The following is a 22555-nucleotide window of genomic DNA, read 5'->3' on the forward strand; positions in this document are numbered from 1 at the left end:
CTTCAGTTGACCCTTGATTCACACTACTCATGTACCTTCAACGTTTCGTTGGCAACCAGGTCACGAAGATCTTGACGGTTCTGAATCAAGTAACGCACAAGGAATTCTATGGGGTCGATCGGTTGTTTAACCAGGAGCTCTTCGATGGCTCCTTCCAGAAACGAAGATACCTTTGCTCGAGAATAGCTCTCAAGTCGAGTTCGTATTTCTTGGGCGGAAGGCATTTGAAAACTCTGTCAAGACATCACTCAGAAGTTGCGAACATCTGACCGCGGAAGAATCTCTTTCATTGAGGCTACAAAGAAATTTGAATCTCTTTCATTGAGGCTACAAAGAAATTTCTTCACTGCAACAAGGTCCTCGTTCCGAAGCACTCCACTTCTGGTTTTCATGGGCATATTCTCGACCTTGTGTGGCATATTCTAGACGTATCATCGTTTCTCCTCTCCCCTACCTCCTTCACCCTGCTCTTCCTATCGCTTCACTGCCATGTTAATTTCCAAGCCCACCTCAGAGAAATCAGTACGAGAATTCCAAGCCCACCTCAGACGAAATCGATTTTGATTACCCCTCCTTACAACCCCTTTCTTTACCCCTTCATCTCAGCTCTCAAGTACCCCCCATTGGAACAGCATAACTGGGGGTGGAGGGTTGGGGAGATCAAGACGGCCCTTCACGATGCTCTACCACATGTTAGCAATGCCGCGGGTCATGGCGACGATGCCAATGCTCTATGACCCTGCAAAGGACCCTCTATGGCCTGAGATTAAGGTGAAATACAACATTCGTCATTGAATGCTTTCTGTCTTGCTTATATTTCCTGTTCTAAGTGCTGTTCTGTTGGCAACCGCTTTTGCCCTCATAGTTCCCTACCTTTTGGTTGCTGTCTTCCTACAGTTGTGCTTAAGCTGCATCTGATCAGAGATTTTATCAAAGCAAGACAAGTTCTAGAATAGATGTTTGTGGTCGGTGACTGCTTTACCACCTTGCTCACACGGTTCCGGTTGCCTGATTACCCTCCTCTATTTTCTCACATCAGACTTTGAATTTCATGGAAAGTTTCATGGAAAGATGACTGGTTTGTGTTGATGTCCATATTCTGCCAAACAGTAATTTGGTATCTGAAAGCGATATGTGGTATGTCGGTCATGGGTGTTCTGATGGGTTTAATGTGAAAGTTTCTGCTGTCGTGGTAGAAATTCGATATTGTTCATTCTGTTGTGGTCGTGAAGTAGATGTAATGGACGACCCATTCAAGCACATTATCCGTGTTCAGAATCATAATTCTAGCACATTGTATGTGGTTTGACTCACATTCAAGGGCGACTTGTGAAGTCGTGATACTATTTCGATGCTTCAACCACTGAGCTATCAGGGCAACACGCTGACTGTTTGTGCAGGATGATCTTACGAGGGTTGGATGTGCTCAGGTAGATGGAATGCACGACATTTGCGTTTTCCAGGTTAACGAGAGACCATGATCGGGTTCATGTAATAAAGCAAAGGTTGCAGTGTATGCACACTGATGTCACGGAGGCTCGTAAACACTGAGAGCGATGTGGGGCAGCAAGAGAAAGTGCTCGAATGTTTCGATCATGATATAAGGAGCCTGATAATCCTCTACTACAAGATGATGGACTAGTCTGATTTGTAGGGGAGGATAGGTTCGTACCCATTTAGCTTCCAGATGTTGAAGATCAATACAGACGCGATGCTGAGCCAGAGGACGGAAGGCGCGAGGATCATGCCTGCAAGGGGGATGGTCTGCCAGTACAAGTAGGTGCAGGTCACAACAGAAGTCCACACGAACGCAACGCCAGCAACTGCTGAGCCTTTCCTTCGCTCCACGTTGTTGATGTTGTTCCACGTATCACCTGCGAGCACTCGCGTCAACGACTTTCGCAGCCTACTTCATTGATAAGACACGAGGCATTACCGATACTGAGATGAGTCATCATCGCGATGAGAGGAAGGACGAGCATCTGTCTGCCTACTGCCTCCCACACTACGACTGATGAAACTGTCCTCAAAATTCCGATGGTGCTCCATACAATAGGGAACACGATCGGTGGAGGTGTCCAGGATGGTCTCTTCGTCTCCTGCACTTCTCCCATCGTCGGTCTGGATGCATCAAGGATGGAGAAGATGCGCGACTTCAATGCCATGGAAGCGAAGAAGAGGATCGCAAGGCATTTGTAACCAATTGGTGGCAAGTACCCTCCGATAGTCTGCACAGCAAACATAGCAGCTGACAACAGGGCAACTTCTACAACAGTAGCACCAAACCATGTTCCCACCTTGGCATAGTCCACTCTCTTCTCCACGTTTCCGCCTTCACTCAGGGTCGCGCGGAGGTCAGACAAAAGATTCCTCGAAGCGCCTTGCCTCTGCAGTCTCGGCTTGCTCGGGACAGCAGAGGCGAGAGCGGAGGGAGGAGACACGAGCTTTAGACCTTGTACTGTCCTCATGCTCGGCATGGGTGCGAAGGCTTCGGCTACAGCAAGCGAAGCTGCCATGGCACAGAGTACTCGCGTCGCCATTGTCAAGCGGAGAGCTTGGGTTGTCTTATGCCTTGGTATTCAAAGGTGGGGTGGTTTCATAAGGGGTAGGTGGTATGAAATTTCCCCTCTTTGTAGGGGTAGAAAGATGATGATAAGGGGGTGGTAGTTGTGTAGCTGTAGGGTAGACAGCAACTCTCACCTGATGTGAGGGGTGGGGTGAGTGAGTCTGTGGCGCCATGGAGGTGGCGGCGGTGTTCACGGATGATGTGGTTCAGTCATGCGAGGACGAGCGGCTGATGGGAATCGTGGAGTATGTAGGGGGACAGAGCGATGATGACGATGATGAGGAAAGGGAGCCTCTTCCTCCGGGGAAGGCAGCGGTGACCTGGTACCCTCTGAACAAGCAGCCCAAGACTGAGGACGTCGAGAGTCTGAGGGTGATAGACCGAGGCTTCTTGCATCATGACATCGTTGCAAGGAAGTCTAATCCCTTCGGAGAGAACGGATACATCTCCAACGTCAAGCTGATATGCGATGTGAGATGCCTGCATACCGGCAAGGTTTACAAGGGCATAGACTCCTCAAAGCTGAGACCAGTACAGCCACTGAGGATCAACACGTACGTCACGCATAACAACTGGGTCGGGAAGATTGAAAACACTGCTGACCATCTGCTCTTGAAGTTTTCCAACGACTCCGTGTGCATGCTATTGAATGTCGAGGACGACCTTCTCCCACCCGTGGACTCTGTATACTCTAGCGACGACACCCCCTACTACCCTGGGCTCAGGGTCAAGACAACACCTCAGGTTCTTCGCAAAGCCTTTTGGATCAAAGGAAAGGCTTGTAACAAGCACAGTGAAGCTGTTGTTCTTGCTGTGAAGCCAGGTTCTTGCTGGATGCTTCCCCGAGGAAAACGTTTCTCACATTTTCGGCAGGCAAGACTGACGTCTTATGGATTTCGAACCCGTCGTTGAAGGATCTGTACAACCTCGATTGTCCTCCATACTCCATAGATGGGAACTTGTTGAAGGTGTTTGACACGATGCACCAACTTCCTCTCGCCAGTCTCATGGAATCTTGTTGTCAGGTCTTGGATGTCCTGACGAACAAGGAGTTCATGTTCGGAGACATAGCACTGTGTGACTTCATCACAGAAGCGGATGAAGGTATGTTGTTCTACAACACGTTAGTCGGTGCTGATGGCGATGCAATTAGAATCTGTTGCATCCGAGAAAGCGGGAAGTAAGAATGCTCCTCTGACGAGGAAGGTGAAGTCGGCTGGTCGCTCGTTTGCCATCAACAGCAGAGCTCAGAACGTCTTCTCTGACAAAGATCTTTCAAGAGGCGACATCGATCGGTGCGTAGAGATCATCTTCACGTACACATACACAGAGGTGACCTGGCAAAGTGGTACAGTCGAGAAGGGAATACCTTCCCTCGACCTTGTTCCAGTCTTCCATCTCAGCTCCAACATTCGATTTCCGAATGAGTTTGTCATCGAGAAGATAGATGATGATGTGTCTCTGCTCGACAGCGGTGCTTTGCTACTTCCCAATATCATGCACAATCCCTCCCTCCCAGCAGAGAACGGGACAGGCGCTTCGCATCCCCCTGCACTTGATGCGAGCTCTTCGATTTTCGGATTCAACGTCTCGGTCCCGGAGCAGTTGCATACCGACATGAACCAAGTGAGACAGCTTGTCATGGAGAAGCTTAGCAACTTCTTGCCACCCGAAGAATGGACAAGGTTCCAGGCAGTCTTGGACTCGGGGAATGTGAACGATTTGATGGCCATCATTGCCAACAACCATGGTATCTCAAGCATCTTCCGGAGAGAGATGTCATCGCCACAATGGCAGGATCTCATCCAAAACGAGCAGATGAAGGAATGCTTGCTCAGTGCACTGAAGAGCAGCGAGCATGACAATAGTTTCCTCCAAAACCTCAAGAGCAGGAGAAGACTGGGTGTCGTTCAGTCCATGGATAGCGCAGACAAGGTCTGCAAGGTGAAATGGATCGGCTACTGCTCCATCGATGGCCTCATAGAGACCTTGGGAGAAGCTGCCATACAGGAATTCAACGACTCTTCCTCGAGCTCTCGCAGTCTCCCGCCCCTGGAGACGACGGAGATCAGCTGCTACGACATCGTCCAGCATCCTTCCTATACATACGCGGTGGGGGACGTTGTTCTTCGACTTCGCAGCAAGCTCACAATGGACGGCTCTGCCACGAATCCGGAGCCTCAAGCTGTTGACGATGAGGATGAGTGGGAGACCACTTCGGAGTACAGTGAGGAAGAGGAAGGAGTGGGGGAAGGAGAGGAGGAGGAGGGAGACGAGGAGGGGGAGGAGGAGGGGGAGGAGCATGGGGAGGGAGCTCGTGATAGGCATGAAGCTGGTGCATTTGAAGAGATGCTTGGGGCTGCAGCATCGACGAATAAGCAGCAGACGGACGACAACATTTCATGGGTGGGCATCGCGATCGCGGTGGAGGATGGGAAGATCCTTGTTGCCTGGTCGAACGGAGAGACTTCGTGGATGATGCCCAACGCGATCTTTCGGATGAATGACGAGCATTATGACAGTGAGAGCTGGAGTGGGTCAGAAGCGGGTTCAAACTTGTCTCAGGCAGACGTCGAATATCAAGAGACGTCTCAAGCTGCCGCTGACGTGATGAGCAGCGTGGAGCAGATGAACAACTTCCTGGGGCAGACGCACCAGCAGGAGGAGGGTGTAGACTATGATGCGCAGGCATGGGAGGGAGCAGCAGCGCAAGGAGAGGAGAGAAATCTTGGGGGAAGTGCTGAGGTGGAGAAGCCGGATGCTGCTAGCAAGGAGAAAAGGAAGTTGACGTATGCGGGCGACGCAATCTCCTCCCTGTGGCGGGCGATCAGGAAGGAGATCGGGACTTTCTTTCATTCCTCCTCCTCAAAGAAGCAGAAGACTTCGCAAGGATTCCAGGCGTCGTCGAGAGAGGAGGAGGTGGTTGAAGAGGAGGAAGGTTTGATAGCAAGAGAGGAGGACGTGGCAGCTATGAATGGCTTGGAGGCTGAGCAAGCAGAGTGCGAGCAGCAGGTGAAGGAAATTGATTTAAACCGACTCACACGGGAGGAATTGGATGATGCTGCAAGAAGGATCGAGCAAGAGGCGTTGAGGAGAGTGGCAAGGGATCGAAGGAAGTATGACGAGAAGGAGGCTGAGAATGAGGAGCATGAGACGACGGAGGAGGCAGCCATTGAGAACCAGTTCGAGGTTGTAGAGACGCTGGCTGATCACCACTTTGCCCCCATGCCATCCAGCAACTTGCCCCAGCAGTTTGTGAAACGAGTTCGTCATGAGTGGAAACTGCTGAGCAGGAGGTGAGTGCGGGAGCGGTGGGGATGGGGCTATAAGCTGACGTCTGGCTGTCCGCAGTCTTCCTCCCGGCATCCACGTGAAAGTATCGGAGGAGAGGATGGATCTACTTCGTGCCATCATCCACGGGCCCACCAAGACTCCCTACGAGGACGGGCTGTATGCTTTCGACATCTTGCTCAGGTCACTTGACAGGCCTCGATCTTCTCAGCTGACCCTTCTCCTCCTCCTCCGCAGCCCCGACTATCCGACTGTCCCGCCCTCTGTTTTCTTCTTCTCCTTCGGCGACCGCTTGAACCCCAACCTCTACACGGATGGCAAAGTTTGCTTGAGCCTGCTGGGCACGTGGGACGGGGAGGGCGTCGAGAAGTGGAATGCTGAGACCTCGAACGTGCTTCAGGTCTTGGTCTCCATCCAGGCAAGCGCCCTCTCCTGTCAATCTTCCTTCTCTCCTTTCGTCTCCTCCACATTTATCTTCCTCCTCCTCATTCCTCCTTCTCGTCTTCTTCGTTTCTGTCTCTCCTGACCTCCTCGTCCTCGACTATCTCGCGCCCTGTGCTCTCGTTTGGCTCCTGGTCTGACTTGAGTGGCAGGGTCTTGTACTAGTGCCTGAGCCCTACTACAACGAGGCGGGGTACGACAAGCAGATTGGAACTTTAGAGGTAATTCCACCCTCGGGCTCAGCCCCAGCCGCTGCTGCAGCTTCTCGTTCAATTCCTCAGTCGCGCTTTCTGATCTTTCTCTCCTCATGTTCTTTGAGTGAGAGACATTGACCGTGATCGCAGGGGAAGCACAACTCGCAGGAGTACAACGAGTCTGCCCTGTTGCTCGTTCTGAAGCACATGCTCAACATGCTGAGGGCTCCCGTCCCCTCCTTCGAGGGGCTGATCAAGTCGCACTTCAAGGAGCGGCGCGACCGGATCCTTTCAAGGTGGCTCCTTGTCCTTCCGCCTTCCGCCAGCTGAGACTCGTGGTGTTCAGGTGCGAGAAGTTGCTCAACAAGGGGAGAGAAGAGCGAGCAAAGACAGCGAGCAAGGAGGAGGAGGACCCGTGCACTGGTTGGATAGATCGCAGCATCCCCGATAACCCGTGAGCAGCATACCCGCGCATCCTCCCCTCACTGACGAGAGTGACAGGTCGCGCGGTTTCATGCTGACGCTGCAGAAGCTCTGCACGAGGTTGAGAGCCGAACTGCCAACATGAATGGCGGGTAGAAGCAGTCGAAGAAGGGGAGCAGGAGCAGGCAAGCATGGAGGAGAGTAGAGCCGATGAACTTCTGCGGGAGGGGAGATTCTTGACTGTAGAATTTATTGAAAACAACCACGAAGCATCTCGTCCCTCATGGAGCTGCCGATGAGACTGAGCGCAGGGGAGGGAGACGTCGACTTGTGTTAGCACTCTCGATCGATCCTCGCAGGGAGGAGCATGACCGTCAACAAGTGCAGGAGGAAGAGGAACAAGAGCAGGAGGAAGAGGAACAAGATCAGCAGGGGGAGGGCGGAGGGCTCGCAGCGAGCCTAGTAAGAGCTGAGTAGGGCCTCACTGCATTGAAGGATGCTGGGAGGTTTTCCAGCTCACAAAGTCCTGTTCGATCTGCGACATCGGGTACCTTCCCATGCCGCTCTCGCTGCCCCCGTCCACCCCTGTTGCATGCCCATCCCTTCCTCTTGAGTACTGCAACTCCATCCCCTGCCGCTCCGCCATGACCGACGCCATGGGATCCACACCTGACAGGCCGCTGCTGTGCTCTTGCGACAGACCTCTCCCGACAGCGACGGCAGGGCTCGCGGCCACCTGCCCAAGGTTGACGCTGCCATGGCGAAAACTCGTTTGAGGCTGGACGGGCTGGACGGGCATGTTGGTGAGCGGGTTGTTGGGCTGGGAGGACAGCCAAGTGCAGATGACATCGACCTTGTGCAGGACCTGGGACAGCTGCGTGCGGATCTCCTGCAGCTGCGAGTCGACTGCCTCAGGTGGCTCCATGCTCACAGCTTTCTCCCTCTTGTTCGAGTTGCTCAGGCCATGGCGGCCGCACCATCGCCAGTGCCACCCGTTGGTCGCCTTGAAGTCGGTGATGCCCATCTCCTTGGCGAGGTCCTCAGCTTTGCACTGCAGCTTGTGTTTCGTGATGCACATATCTCCGTCCTTGTCGTTGGCTGCTCGCTTGCGGACGTTGGCGATCCATGTAAGGAGCCTCTTGGTCAGCTCGGGGTGTGTCTCGTCGCGCATCATCTTCGACCCACCCAGATCTCTTCCAAGCTCTCTCACCTCCTCCATCTTCCCTCGGTGCTTGTCAGAGCAGATCTTGCTGATCGCCCTCTCGCTGACGCCATAGGTGAGCGCGAGCTTCTTCACCGTCACTCTGTCTGCCTTGGACGGAGCGCAATGGAGTCGCACTATCTCCATCTTGTCTGCGATGGTCAATCTCTTCGCCCCCGAACACTTCTCTTTGTGCTTCAACCGTTGAGCCGCCGTCATAACTCCGAACCCTCGGGGTTTCCCTCGAGACTCAGGCATGTTCGCGTCTCCCTGCAGTTGATCCAGCCCTCCATCAGCCTGCATCTGATCTGCTCGCACCCTCGTCACCCACCAACAACATACCAGCTCCACTACTTGCCTGCAGCGTGCACTGAGTCGTCTGCTGTGACTCTAGAAGCTTCATCCTGCCATGACATGTCAATGACAGCCGGCAATCAAGTCCAAGAGACCGCTCCTCACCTGTGAAGATCGAAATCTTGCACTCAAGGCATGAGGAGAAGGGTGCAGGGAGTCCATGGAGTCCATTCTGAGGGAGAAAAAAGTCACTAACCGTCACATGATAAATCTCTAAGGGAAACAACTGTGAAGGACTCTAGCCCCCTTCCCATCTTTCCTCTACCCATAGAACCCCCTCTATGTGATCCCTCGCTGCGTTGTTTCTCAAGATTCTGATCCTCAAACCGTTGCTCCCCCCAACCTGTGTATGTCTGTTCGTTCCTCTATGAAAAGTTCATTCCTTCGCATTCGTCCCAGTTCACCCACAGCACATTTGCTGTCATTCTCTGCTGTGATGCCTCTGCCTTCTCTCTCCCTGCCTGCACTTGTCTCCTCTCTCCTCGTTCTCCTCGCCTCCTCTCCCCTGACATTGTTCAACGATTTTACTTCAATTGAAAAAATATATAAAAAGGGTGGTACAGTGGTTGAACCTACAGCTTCCAATATTATTTATATGAGTACTTTAGTACGGATGAGACATACAAAATATTTCAGTCATATATTTAAATATCTATAATAGAGGAAGTTATTTTTGAATGGTACTCCTAATCAGTACAAAAGTGTTTTATAAATATGTAGTGGTAATATAGGATTTCGCCATGGTGGGGCGCAAGAGGGAATGGGAACATGAAAGATCAAGAGAGAGGGGGAAGGAGGGGAGAGGAGGGGAAGGAGGGGAGGGAGGGAGAAGAGCGAAGAGGAAACAGGAAGCAGGAAATATTGACGGGTGAAAGGTGGTACAGCAGACATGGACAAGGGTGAGGAAATAGGCAGATTGCAGGGGGGTGAGAGAAATTGTACGAGGAAAAGAAGGAAGCCAAAAATCAGAATCGATTCTGGTTGATGGCTGATAAGGTGACTGACATAACTTTGCAGTGCAAATTCTGTGTTCCGACAACTTCGTTGCACAATGCTTGTGCGCAGCAGCTTACCGGCGATCCTGTTGACATGCTTAATTGCACGAGGGAACGCGTGGAGCTATGCACCGACCAGCGGGTTCAGGTGTCTGTTTCAGCCTGCATCAACACGCACACAAAAAGGGTTAGCTTCCTTCACGTGCTGTCAGAGCTCGATGTCGTCTGAGGATGTGACGTCTGAGGAGGAGCCATCAGACCTTACCAGTGCAAATCCATCGACGCGTGCGAGGGTTGTTTCTTACAATGTTCTTTCTTCATCACTGTGTGAATCGGATTATCACGTCAAGTGTAAACCTTCGAATTTAGATGAGCAGAAGAGGTTGAAGAAAGTCATCAACCTGCTAGATGAAGAGGTGGAGAAACAGTCAATCATCTGTCTACAGGAGGTTTCGACCAAGTGGGCAGGTTCGCTACATACCTTCTTCTGTGAACAGGGATATCACATGATACACATGGGGTATGGCAACAAGTTTGATGGCTACATGGGCGTCAGCATCTCCTTTCCAACGACAAAATTTCGACTGAAGGAGAGCAGAATCGTAAGAGTTTCAGACCTCAAGTCATGGCCGAAGCCTCCCCCAGAAAATCCTTTCAAGAGGCTGAAGGGGGCAGTCAAGAGCCTCTGGTGGAAGATCCGACAGATTCGACCTCCCATAGATCCTGTTTTTGACGCAAAGAAGCGAGCGAATCAAATGATTGTTTTGAACATCGAGGACAGAGAGACTGAGACTTCGTTCTGGGTTGCAACCTATCACATGCCCTGCCAGTTTCGCGTTCCAGCAGTGATGGTCACTCACACCTCTCTGGCGCTGAGTGAAGCGCAGCTCGCAGCTCGCAACCAGCCTCTCATCTTCTGTGGAGATTTCAACTTCAAGCCGGGAGACTCTCCTTACAACCTTGTCACGCAGGGCTTCATAGCGAAGGATGACCAGCACTACCCCACAATGCCTGCTAACGACCCGTGGGTTCCGAAGATCAGGTACGCCATGAAGAGCGCATATCACCTCTTGAACAACAAGGAGCCGCAATACACAAACTGGGCTTACACAAAAGGGAGCACAGAAGATTTCATCGGGTGCCTTGACTACGTATTCGTGTCACCGGGAATTTCAGTGGAAGCGGTGAAGGAGTTGGAGGAAATTTCAGATCCTCCTCAAGGTCCCTTTCCCTCCGACACCGAGCCGTCAGACCACGTGCTGATAGCTGCAGACCTCAGCATTGTCCACGAGGGGAACACCGGATGGACTGAACAGGACGAGATCTGGAAGAGACAGATTGAAGATAAACTGACGAAACTTTTGAAGGATGAGAAGGGGGAAAAGATCAGATTTCCATCTTCGTTGAACTCCTTCCAGAGGCACTATATTCATCAATTTGCAGCAGAGATTGGGTTGGAAAGCAAATCTTCGGGGCAAGGGAGGTGAGATTTAGACCGAATGTGTCATTAGATTCACTGCTGAGTCTTCCGCAACAGGAGGAGGCAAATATCAGTCTGGAAGCAAGCTCGGTCAGAGGGATAAACGAAACTAGCAAACGTGACAAAATGAGATGATTCGGAACTTTGCTTCATTGGCCCCTCCATCATGTCACGCCGCGTCGGTGCCGTGTCAAACTAACTTCCGTTCCCTGTGATCCGGACTCGTGAGCCTGTGCCGCCGGCCGGCCACTCACAGCGCCGGCCCCCGGGCCCGGTCCGGCGACACTCAGAGGCGGGTCCAACAATGAGCCGCCGGCCGGAAGTTCCGCCCAATCGGATGATCGTCGGACGACCTTTCAAGACCATTTTAGAATAGAATCCATGAAAATCTCCTCCCAAACTTGAAAATACAATAGAAGCCCTTGTCGTCGCCTGTGGCGTCGGAGCCTAGGTGGACGACCCTAGGGAGCCTGAAGGGGTCACCTGAGGTCTGAAAGGGGTAGGGTAGTTGATAAAGGATCTCAGAGGGGTAGTGTGTAGGTGATTTAGGAATGAGGGGTAGTGTTCGGGTCTTGCTGTCATCGGGAATGAGAGGGGTGGGGTGGTGCTTTCACCTCCAAGTCCGAGGTACCAGTAGGGGTGATCTGTACGGGAGGGAGCAGGGGTACAGGTTGCTTTCAGCTGGTACCGACAAGTAGTTATCCGAAGTTTTTGGTAGTGAACATATAATACTTTTTATTCCGCCTGTTTGAGTTCTGCGGAGCCGTCCCAGCGTGGGGCGAAGGTGGGGTCCTCAGCATGCCCGTCATGGGTAGTAGGTTTGAAATACAAGGTCTAAATATCAAGAATCTACCAATTGTACTGGCCCGTATGAATTTTTATAACTTTTGTATATACATTGATACAAGTAAGTAGGCAATAAAAATATACAAGTTTTTATCTAATAACCAGTAGTACATCGGGACATATAATCGATTCTACCAGTGTCGAAGGTAAGATTTACCAGACCAGGTGATCAAATTCCATTTTTCTGATCTTTCTCAAAGATTGAATGAATTTAGGCCATTAAGGCCAAGTCACAATGGTATTTTCAAAACTTTATCAGATTTTTCGTGAAACACAGCTGAAATGAAGGACCCTTGGTCGCAAATCGAGAACAAAAACTCAAAAGAAAAGGAATGGAAATGGCGGCACCGACGCAGCCCTGAGCTTGCGACACAGACACGAAGAGATGGCACATGAGCCAGCAGCAGCAGACAAGCAGCGGATGAGCAGAAGTAGCAGACAGACAGCAGACAGACAGCAGACCAAAAGGGACAAGCAGCTATCAAACAGCAACAGCAGTAGCAGTAGCAGTAGCAGCGATGGAAGCAGGATTAGGAGAGGAAGGGAGCTCGCTCGGGCCTAGGCTTATTTGTATGGCGGAGCTGCCCAAAGGGTTTGAAGATAGATATGAACATTTGATGTGCATGTCGTCGGTGCTGGAAAGGAAGAAGAGAAGTAGAACATGCAGATGTTATGTGTGCGGATGTTGACAGACTTGGAACTAAAAAGTTAAACAAGATGTCACAACAATTCGTGGCGGTGTATGCCTGTTTCCTTTCTTGTTGTCTGTGGATCAATGGAGATGTTTTTGTCGATGATCCAAGTGAAAATAGTGTTGGAAAGCTCTCTGAGATACGTCTAACAATTTTTCCAGGAGCTAGTTTGCCATCGAATATTAGTCTAACGCTTGGGATATGATGACTGTTTGAAGGAACGAGAGTGCATTCAGACGAATAGAAGATGGATGCCAACGAAATCAATGAAAACTCCGAAATCGGTCGGCTTGGAGGTGTGAAAGCATTGCTGAAGCAAATCAACAACAAATATTCAGACTCTCACGTACAGCTCCCTGATGGAACTGTTCCCAACCCAAAAACAAAACCTCAGATTGCGAAGTCGAAGAAGAAAGGTGCAGAGAACGATGTGAAGAGTTCGGAAAACAATCTTGAAAACAATTCGAATGAAGCAGCTGCAGATGGTAACGGTGTCAAAGCCATGTTGAAGGAAATCAATTCCAAGTTCTCAAATTCTTTTGTACAGCTTCCTGATGGAAGCATTCCGACTAAGCAAGCAGCTGTTTCCAAAGCGTCAACATCAGGTCAAGATGAAGAAGACATTGCAACTGAAATCCCACACATTCAAGTAGATCCTGTGAGCATCCCTGAGAATTTAGCAGACGAACTGCAGGTCTCTTACTCAAACAGTGAGCCCAGCAAGACCATGCTTGACGATATGAATGTCATGTCCGATTATCCCACCAACTCAAACTTGTCGTCAGCATCAACGCAGCCCTCGAACGTTGGAGAACCTCCCAAACTTCTTTCAGATTATCCAGAGCACCAACCGCACAGCTTTCGTGTTCAAATGCAAGTCAGACAAACTCCGGTGATGCCGCCTCATCCACATGTCAACATGGTCCCGCGATCCAACTATCACATGAGCCACGGCAATCCATCGATGCCCAACGGTTATGCAGGTCAAAGTGCAGGTGCACAGGTACCCGTGTCTCTTCCGAGAGCACAGGTCCCAACCTCATCCCTGAGGGTGCAAAGTGCTCATGACGTACCTTTTGACGTTGTGAAACGCAGCAGCACTTCGAATGGCATCTCGCAAGGTTATCCGTCACAACTCCACAAGTCACAAGGACACTCCTCTCAACAATCTACTCAATCCCAACTGACTATCAATCGAAGTGCATACTCCCGGATTCAGCAGGGTGATCATTCTTCGATAGGTAACAACTCGTGCTTCATCATGCAGAGGTTGATCGATCTTTGCTTCAGGAATGTTGGAACCCTATCAGGGACCCAACAATCCGTACCGAAGCGACAATGTGCATTCAGACTACGAGTATATCATGAATGGAACAGAAAACTTGATGAGGGCTCGACCCGATCGACAAGATTCTTCCATTGGCTACGAAACTCCAAGGTGCTCGGTTGCTTTCATTCCATTCACTTCCTTTTGACCTTTCCTTCCAGAATGAGAACTGATCCCAGATACGAACAACAATACAACGCCATGCCGAATCCTGCAATGTCGAACCCTGCAATGTCGAACCCTGCAATGTCGAATCCTGCAATGTCGAATCCTGCAATGTCGAATGCTATAATGCCAACTGCTGCAATGCCGACTTCTGCACTGCCTCCGATGAAGGTCGCGGCGCCCATGATGAAGGTGGGTTGTTGATGGCATGCTAGTGCATCTGACTTGTTCCTTGCAGGAAGCAATTCGTGAGCCTGCTGTTCCTATCACCGAACCTGGAGAGCCAATAGTGTCGAGCCTGCCGTCTACGATAAGGAGCGACAAGATGAGATGTGGCATAGGGGTGAATTTCAAGCGGCTGCAAAGCGGCTGCTACGAGGTCAGCGTCTTCTGCTCTCGATGCTTCGACGTTGATGTTTCTGTGGTATGCAGGTGATCAGTCTAGTGCCGGGAGGCGCGGGGGAGGAGAGTGGTTTGGTTTTTGTAGGAGATGTCCTGCGATTCGTCGATGGGGTGGACGTGACAAATTGCACAGCCGAGGACCTGCACGAGACTCTGCTGGGGCTGGAGGGCACCAACGTGACTCTCTCTTTCGGCAAGCCAGGCGATGAGTACGACGACTCTCTTGTGCATGTTGCGGTGACGCGAAGCGTCGGAGCCTCCAGCAGGGAGTCAGCAAAGCCCGTAGATTCATCCTCTCCCACTGTTCCGCGTGTTCTCGTGCCCAAAGTGATACAAGCAAGACCGCTGAATGTCTCAGGAAGGTGGAATGGACCGCAAGACGACGGCCTCTATGACTCTTCCGGTGGGAATTCGCACAGCTCGTCCAAGTGGGAGAAACCGTTTTCAGAGAGCTCGACTGCAGATGAAGACAAGCAGGTGGGGGTGGGAATCGTCTTTTTCACCGATGATGTTGGGGGTTTGCGGGTCAAGAAATTGGCGCCCGGCGGTCCAGCAGAAGAAGCAGGAGGCATCTACCCCGGGGACGTCCTGTTCGAGGTGGACGGGATCGACGTGTACAAGTTGGCGATCAGTGAGGTCCAGGGCCTTGTCATCGGCCCACTCAACACTTCGGTAGTGCTCGGGCTGCGGGAGGATCACAACATCGACTACCCGCTCAGAAAGATCAAACTGACCAGACGATGGAGCCCGGGCCACACGTCAGAGAATAAAGTCCTGGGCATCCGCAACTGGCGGCAGGAGATCATGGAGCATCTATTGATCAAGATAACAGACACATTGTTTATCGGGACTTACGAGACAGCAAAGCAGCGGGAGCTGCTGCGGGAGAACGGAATAGATTGCATCCTCAACGTGGCTGCAGAGTGTGAAAACTTCTTTGAGACGGAGTTCAACTACACTAGAATGCCGTTCGAGGACAGGGAGAACGAGTACATCCGGCGAGGGTTCGACGACGCCTCTGAGATCATCTTCAAGTACAGCGTCCTCGGTTTCACCATCATGATTCATTGTACAGCAAACCGAAGCCGGAGCAGCACCGTCTGCATCGCCTACCTGATGAAGAAGAAGGGATACTCCCTCCGTCGGGCCTGGGAGACGCTGAAGAATCTGGACATCAACCTGAGCTGGAACCGCAACTTCTTCTTACAGCTCGTGCAGTATGAGCTCGAAATCTATGGGTCTAACAGCCTGGTGGCCGAGGACTTTGACCTACTTAGGCTGCAGAGATGAAGACAAGGTGGAGCAAGCGTGTTGGTCGTTCACACCTCCATGAATTGTTTACTGCTTGTCACGAGGGAGTAGCTTCTAGTCTTTGAACATTCCTGCAAGACCTTCAAGGCGCTTGGTGAAGTCCGGGTGCTTGCGCTGGCGTACGAGTCACGTTGACGAAAAATTAAAGTCACCTCACCTTGAGCATCTGCAGACACATCTTCTTGAACAACAGATCGAGCTGAACCTGTGAAGAGCCCTGGAGCAAGAGTTTCAAAGGGCGAGGTGATTCAAAGTCAGACTCACGTTTCTTGCAAGGCTCATGAAAGATGTTCCAACTGGCGTCGCTTTTAGCCGCATGCAAATCTGTCGAAACTCGTCAGAACCAGCATCGCCCTGGTGAAGCTCCTGACCTGATCGTACATGAGCTTCGGATCTTGTACCCCGACCCGCTCTTGCTCATTGGCAAGTACACCTTCAATCATGTCAGTCCTCTCCATGGGACGTGATGATGTGTTCTCTTGCCTGAGACCTCCCGGTTGATAACATCTGACATGCACCATTTCTTCATCATCTCTCCCTCCTTGTGTATGAAACATCTCCAGTTCTGGAGAGAGTTCTCCACAGACACCCTGACCACGCACAGTCACAGCTGGTTTAATACCTTCCATCCCCTCACTTGATGGAAATCAGCTTGTCCACGCTATGTGCATCTCGACCCGATCCCTCCTGCATCTGCATACACGTCAACAGTCTACAATCCCAAGGCAGTGAGAGTGACATGTTTGTCGATCCGGCGCAGAAGTTGATCGATCAAGTTGTAGGGGACATATCTGAATCCCAGAAGTGTCAGCCATGATTCTATATGACGCATGCAAGTGTACCGATTCTTCGAGATGTCCATTTCAAGACAATCTTCCAGCGTGGTGACTTCATAATTTGCATATGAGTTTGAAGTTTCTAGACATTCGATGATCTTTGAAAACCAGAAGCTTCAGCACATCGCACGGAGGTAGACGCGAGATACCAAGTTAGCAGCTTCATCCAATCTGTCGTATCGCAAGAAAAGCCGCAGCAATCCACAAGTGTCGGTCTTGGGAGTGTCAAAACGGACCTTCTCACGCGAAGGCCCTGGAGGGAACAGTCAAACTCTTGAATGGCTCTGATGTCAAATACGGTCGTTCGATCTTCCAACTTTCATTCCCATCTTCAACCATGGAGGAAGGGAAAACTCAACTCCAGACTTCCGCAATAACGCTTCTCCTGCCACCCGGTGCAAGAAGCCATGAGCATGCGTATCCAATGAAGTTCTCTTGGTCTGCACTGCAAGTTCAGGAAGGCAAAGAAGACAAAGCAAGAAAACCTCTCCTTTCCAACTTTCGGTCGTGTCAAACGTCTCCAAGAAGCATCTCAATGTGTCCCATGGGCTCTTACTCTGTCCTTCTTCATCCCTGTAGCTAGAATGGGGAGATTGTTAAGTGGCGGTCAAAAATCTTCACGTGCAGCCCACCTGCTAGTTTGTGAAGGTAGACAGCTCTCAGCCAACTTCTGGCAGAGCTCCATGTTATCCAGTTCAAAGTGTTCCGACAGTGTGATGGCATCTTCCAAAAGCCCGTTTTCAATCAGCTCCATTGCCGATTCCTTCGCCATGCTCTGAGATAGGAAGTCACAAACTCTTCACCAAGAGGAACAAAGCAGATCTAACATTCTGCCGGGAGGGGAAGATGTGAACGATCCTCTGAGATCGTTCTTTCTTGAGATCAGCCAACTTGATTCTGCCACAGACCAAGAATCATTCGAAACGAAATGCCTTTCAACCGCAAGGACAAACCTGCATCTTAGCAGAACGTAGAATTTCTTAAGAACCTCAAGGCTGATACAACCGGAGGGAAATCTCCAGTTGTCGTCGATAATTTCTTCATCTTGTTTGCCTTCACCCTGTCTCTGCGACTCTGATGCCTCTCCATCGTTGACCTGATTCACCTCCCACCCTTGGTTTGTGCCGTTGGGGAACCTTGTGATCTTTGTGACTTCCCACTCATGCTTCTCGCCCAGAGGAAACATCGCTCTCTTCTTGTTCCACTGGCTCGGGGGAATCCAGTAGGCGAACTTCTCGTCGATCAGGTTGTAGGCATTGATTGCTGCAAGGCAGGTGTTCTGCTGCTTCTTGAGATCCTCCACTGTTGTGAAATTCCCATGTCGCGCATTCGCCTCGATGGAGTTATACAAGTAGATCAACATGGTTTCACCAGCTGCTCGATAATCACTTCTCGCAATGTTGTACGAGTATCTAGCGAAGTACAGTGCATCCACGTCTGCTTGACTTCCTTGTTGTCTCAACAGTGTGTCTACTGTGTTACCACAACCTACCCAGGGGTATGAACACAACTTATCCATCCGCTTTCGAACCATGAAGAGCTCTGAGTTGGGCCCTGTGATGAAAGTGTGGAGGCAGCGATATCCGGTCTGCTGCCTTCGGTCTTCGGCGCGAGATAGAATGACTTCGTGCAGGTTCAAATCGATTGCTTGCATCTTGAACCATGTAGAAAGGTCAGAGATCTCGTCTTGCTGAAGATTGGAATCTATCTCTTCAAGCCTAGATATGTCACGATCCTGGCAGTCCACCAGTCGGTCCGAAATCAAGCGGTATGCTTCATCCATCTTTTCATTGGCAAGGAAGATGTCCAACAGCATGAGGCGACGACGGTCAAACGTGCATTGGAGGAGATACAAGAAAGCGACGAGGACAACATAATTTTCTCGGCTCAAGTCTGGGTGCTGTAGGTATTCTAGAACGATGTCTTCTATCCTCTTGACGTGCTCCATGCTGTATCCAATCAGCCGACAGATGTAATCTGAGATGCTGTTGAAGGGATCTGAAGCATCAGAGTGTCTTGCGTGTGATGCTGAAGTTGTATGTCTGATCTTTTGCGATGTGTCGATTAAGAATTCAAAAATGCCAAAGTTCTTGTCATGGAAACAGAAGAACATTTCGAGAAGATCCTTGATCTGCAGGATCACATCACAAATATGCTAATGAAGACTTTGAGCAAAATCTTACCTCTTTCATTGACTCTGAAGTGACAAAACCAGAGAGAGTTCCCCTCAGATCATTGAGTTCCATTGTCATCGAGTCCTGCAGGATCAAATCCGAATTCGATTCCCAAAACAAGTTCAACGGGTGCCTGCGAAAGTTTTTCCATTCTGCAAGGCAATCATGTGACACAGACTGTATACAGCTGATTGACTGATTCCATTCTTTGGCGTATAAACAACAAATTGATTGTACAAATTTGGTTGAGCAGTTGTTCCGGGATCGAAAGTTCAAAATATTCGGCATTTTACAAAAAGCCTTGATGTCATCCCAGGTACTTTCTCGTCCTGTCATAACCTCTCTGCAAACAAGATATCAGTACTCAACACATGTCATGGCACAGGCGGGTACCCGTCGAAGGAGGATGAGAAGACGGTCCGATACATGCTCTGTAGTAGAACGTTGCTTGAAGGCGAAGCAACGTACGCCAACAACGACAAATCTCCATCAATCTTTTCGCAAGAATCGCTCAAAAATTGACTATAATTGATGCTGAAATGCAAGAAGCTCTTGAAAATCGGAGATCCTCCTACAAAGATTTAAAACATTGACTAAGAAGCCAATCGGAATACCTGAGAACCATTTACGCGAAGAACACCATCGCAAGATGTGGTACTCCACGAGGAGAGGCAAGACCTTTTCATGCAGCAGATTTGAAATATCGGCTGATTCATGACACCCCGTGGCTTTGCAGTGGTAGTCGAGCATTGCAAACAAAAGAGCAATCGACCTCAAAACTTCGTGGTTGGTTGTCACAATCTGCAAGGCAATTCAAATCTAAGTATGGTCATCACATTGACTACCTGTTCAACTGATTGCTCAAGTACAGATTGCATCCATCGTGAAAAAATACCATCAGTGCTGTCGGACGGTGGACTTTTCTCTCGTGCGAAGGATTTGAGAAGTTCCAATTGATTCTCAAACGAAATGCTCAACTTGGATGGATGCGAAGCATCGCTGCCTAACTTCAAAATTTCTGGGAAGTGACCCAAAATTTCAGCAGGATCACACCAGCTGATGCTTGGACCAGAGCTTGAGAGCAAAAGATGCAAACAATCCTGGAGAGCCACGTCGGCCTTCTTGTGCAACATCTGGTTGGTAAATATTGCTCCTCCAGGATCCGATTCCTCCGCCCAGATGAGCATTTTGTAACCCAGCCAGAGGCACCCACTGTCGGAGTCAGCAACATTGCTTAGAAGGTTATCTTCAATCCCTGACATCTCGTATTCATCACGGTCACCAACTGTGGAAGACAAGGCCTCTTCTGCTTCTGCAACAACACGAGAGAAGTCATGCTCAGAGCCGTCGGCGATTCGGATCAAAGAAATTGTATCCTTCCTGATGAGCACAGTGTTCGAAAAGAAACCAGGAACATGAAGGTATCTTGCATTGATGACTCCAAATCCTGCACATGGTTGACACTCAACCTTCCATGTCTGAACGCAGTTTTCCAGGTATGTCTGCCAGACATCCTCTAACTCAAATCCAGAACCTTGGGCTATTATTGCTGTTTCTTCTAAGGATTTCTTCACAAAAACATGGATGCTACTTTCCGAATCCAGGGGTTTCGGCCATGCTAAAGAAGGCTGTGAGATAGAATTAAATTTCTCGTTCGTATGGCGCAAGGCAAGGAGAAGAACATTGCCGGAAAACCTCTGAGGATGGAGAACAATGTCTTCGATCATTTTAGCAGGGTTCTGGATTTGTTTTTTGAGAGAATGATTTAGTGTATTGCCAGATTGCCATTTAGAAATGTACATATTTGCTAGGGCCGATTGTGATTGAATCTCTAGGGATTGTGTGTAAACCTTTTCAGTCAACCACTTGTTTCCATCGAAAAACGTCGCACACGTCACAGTCGCATCTTGTCCACTCCATGCCGTGAACAGCACTTCCTGATCCTGTACCCTGCCAACAGAGATGCTCTCCAAATTACATCGACTGCTTTCTTGAAAGAAATCGATGTTCTTTTTGACGAAATTGAGAGTTTCTTCCATTCTGCTCCTTTCCGGTTTGAAGTCAATCACTCTGTCTAAGTTACAGCAAAGTAGGTCGCATCGCTGTTCAGAGTCTTCAGATCGCAAAGCGAAAACAACCTTCTCTTTTTCACACAGCACCACAAAGTCAAACGCTTGGAGCGAAATCTTTTGTCCTTCTTCGTCCATTTCTAATTTGACGACCTTCTCACCGTCTAGCTTCCCGGACGAAGAATGCCATCGTTTCAATTTCCCGTCCTCCGACAGGGTCAGGAGGATCTCACTCTGACCCACTGCTCGTACACAACAAATGCGCGAGGCGAGCCCGCTCGATTTTGAAGGGCTTCGGAAGAGACTGAATCCAGACGAGTTTTGCTTCAACTCGTGCTTGACCCTCACATTCCCGCTATCAGTCACTACAAGATTCAAAGTCAACCCTGCATTCGTTCCCAGATAGATTTCCAAGTCATTGCAAACTAATCTGGCATCACAGCATAGAACTTGTTGGCCCTCTTTGGATTCAAACGTCTTTGCCGATAGAGGATTTGAGGTCTTGTTGATGAGTCTGCTTACCGCAGCCTCTGTTGAGCCTTCCAACGTAATGCAGTTCTTCAGCCAAGCGATTCTTACTCCAGTCAAAGTGACAACGGCGATGACAAGATCGTAAACGTCTGGCTCAAAAAACACTTCACAGAAATGATGGGCTCAGGGAAATAAATCCTCAGCATCGCATTCTGCAGTTCCACTTCGGTAGACAACTCCACTAACTGCAGGCATTGTCTACCCTCGCAGGAAGAAACCCTCCTACACCAAGGATTAGCCTCGTTCGCTACAATCGATCATGAAGATTACCAAGAAAGGATTCTTTCAGGTCCTAAGCTTATGGCGGACCCAAACAGTTCGTCGCTCTGAATCTTCTGTCCTCTCGATAAGTCGACGTCGGCCCATGCCCCTGACAAGGGCACAGGAACTTCTCGCAATATGGGTAGGGAGCTCATGGTTGCAAATGGCTTCAGAGCTTGCAATGCGAACCTCTATAGTAAAGATGCTAAAAATGGCCGTTCAGCATCTGCAACACGCAAAAGTCAGCGAGTAGATGGAAATCTTTTGGTTTTCCACTATCTGAACATTCCTCCGGAGAAGGATCTTGTTGGATGAGATTGAGATATACCAACAAAGAATGAAAGGAAAACAAATACATTCAAACCAAGACAAAGATGTACAAGATGCCGTGAAGACCCTATCATTCGCATCACTCTCTGAGCGAACTATCAAAAAACAACGAAGCGGATTCATGTTCATTCCAGCAAGGCGGGAAGATCACAGGGGGAAACAAAGATCAAGTTACGAGACTGAACAGTGAGGGTGCTGATGGTATTGGAGATGTTGAGGGATCAAGGCAGCAGAGGCCTGGAGGGCAGGACCGATCTGTCCTCGCATTGCAAGTTCCATGGCGGAGGAGGATTGTTGGACATGGGCGGGAAAGACGCAGTTAAAGGGGGTTGGAGCGAGGGGGTGGGGTCGACTGTATAAGATGGAGCATGGGGTGTGGACCCCCAAGGGTGGGTGGACATAATATGACTAAGGGGTGGGTATACTATGAATAATTGAGGTTTCAAGGGAGGTGGGGTGTTTGATACCACCGGTGGTGGAAAACTATGGATTTCCTTTCTGAGAAAGGGGGTTGGTGATGTAGGTAGGGTGGGTGATCTATAATCACTTTGCAAGGGGTAGACAATATAAGTGGGTAGGTAGGGTGGTAGATCCTTATAATATCTTCAGTCAACTTGCACGCATGCGAGGTGGTTAGAGCGGGGATGAGGGTTAATTTTCATTTTG

General features: G+C 49.9%; 6 protein-coding genes across 6 annotated transcripts; 3 read left to right on the top strand and 3 right to left on the bottom strand.

Annotated features, from left to right (window-relative positions):
• Window positions 1-1638: 1638 nt before the first annotated feature.
• Window positions 1639-2468, bottom strand: GUITHDRAFT_69647 (hypothetical protein; the record flags this gene model as incomplete). Its single annotated transcript, XM_005834297.1, has 2 exons — window positions 1639-1874; window positions 1937-2468. 2 exons carry the CDS (start codon window positions 2466-2468, stop codon window positions 1639-1641), a joined length of 768 nt encoding a protein of 255 aa, XP_005834354.1.
• Window positions 2469-5900: 3432 nt separating this feature from the next.
• On the top strand, window positions 5901-6822 carry GUITHDRAFT_69605 (hypothetical protein; the record flags this gene model as incomplete). The annotated part of the gene is made up of 4 exons (XM_005834298.1): window positions 5901-6040; window positions 6095-6263; window positions 6451-6519; window positions 6643-6822. Coding segments are annotated over 4 exons (558 nt in total), but the record flags the coding sequence as incomplete, so codon positions are not given.
• A 574-nt stretch (window positions 6823-7396) lies between these two features.
• GUITHDRAFT_106822 (hypothetical protein) lies at window positions 7397-8419 on the bottom strand (the record flags this gene model as incomplete). Its single annotated transcript, XM_005834299.1, has 1 exon — window positions 7397-8419. The coding sequence occupies one exon, from the start codon at window positions 8417-8419 to the stop codon at window positions 7397-7399; it is 1023 nt and encodes a 340-aa protein (XP_005834356.1).
• Window positions 8420-9521: 1102 nt separating this feature from the next.
• GUITHDRAFT_157631 (hypothetical protein) lies at window positions 9522-10959 on the top strand (the record flags this gene model as incomplete). The annotated part of the gene is made up of 3 exons (XM_005834300.1): window positions 9522-9613; window positions 9758-10748; window positions 10909-10959. 3 exons carry the CDS (start codon window positions 9522-9524, stop codon window positions 10957-10959), a joined length of 1134 nt encoding a protein of 377 aa, XP_005834357.1.
• A 3347-nt stretch (window positions 10960-14306) lies between these two features.
• On the top strand, window positions 14307-15849 carry GUITHDRAFT_86369 (hypothetical protein). The gene is made up of 2 exons (XM_005834301.1): window positions 14307-14354; window positions 14408-15849. The coding sequence occupies exon 2, from the start codon at window positions 15182-15184 to the stop codon at window positions 15665-15667; it is 486 nt and encodes a 161-aa protein (XP_005834358.1). The 5' UTR covers window positions 14307-14354; window positions 14408-15181; the 3' UTR covers window positions 15668-15849.
• Window positions 15850-15996: 147 nt separating this feature from the next.
• On the bottom strand, window positions 15997-21493 carry NUP160 (Nup160, nuclear pore complex component; the record flags this gene model as incomplete). The annotated part of the gene is made up of 14 exons (XM_005834302.1): window positions 15997-16012; window positions 16060-16121; window positions 16179-16278; window positions 16326-16381; window positions 16428-16622; window positions 16674-16777; window positions 16917-16969; window positions 17157-17299; window positions 17352-17421; window positions 17478-18655; window positions 18708-18782; window positions 19377-19499; window positions 19544-21402; window positions 21463-21493. The coding sequence occupies 14 exons, from the start codon at window positions 21491-21493 to the stop codon at window positions 15997-15999; spliced, it is 4065 nt and encodes a 1354-aa protein (XP_005834359.1).
• Window positions 21494-22555: the final 1062 nt, after the last annotated feature.

The sequence above is a fragment of the Guillardia theta genome, assembly GCF_000315625.1.
Source record: "Guillardia theta CCMP2712 unplaced genomic scaffold GUITHscaffold_26, whole genome shotgun sequence".
Taxonomy (NCBI): domain Eukaryota; class Cryptophyceae; order Pyrenomonadales; family Geminigeraceae; genus Guillardia; species Guillardia theta.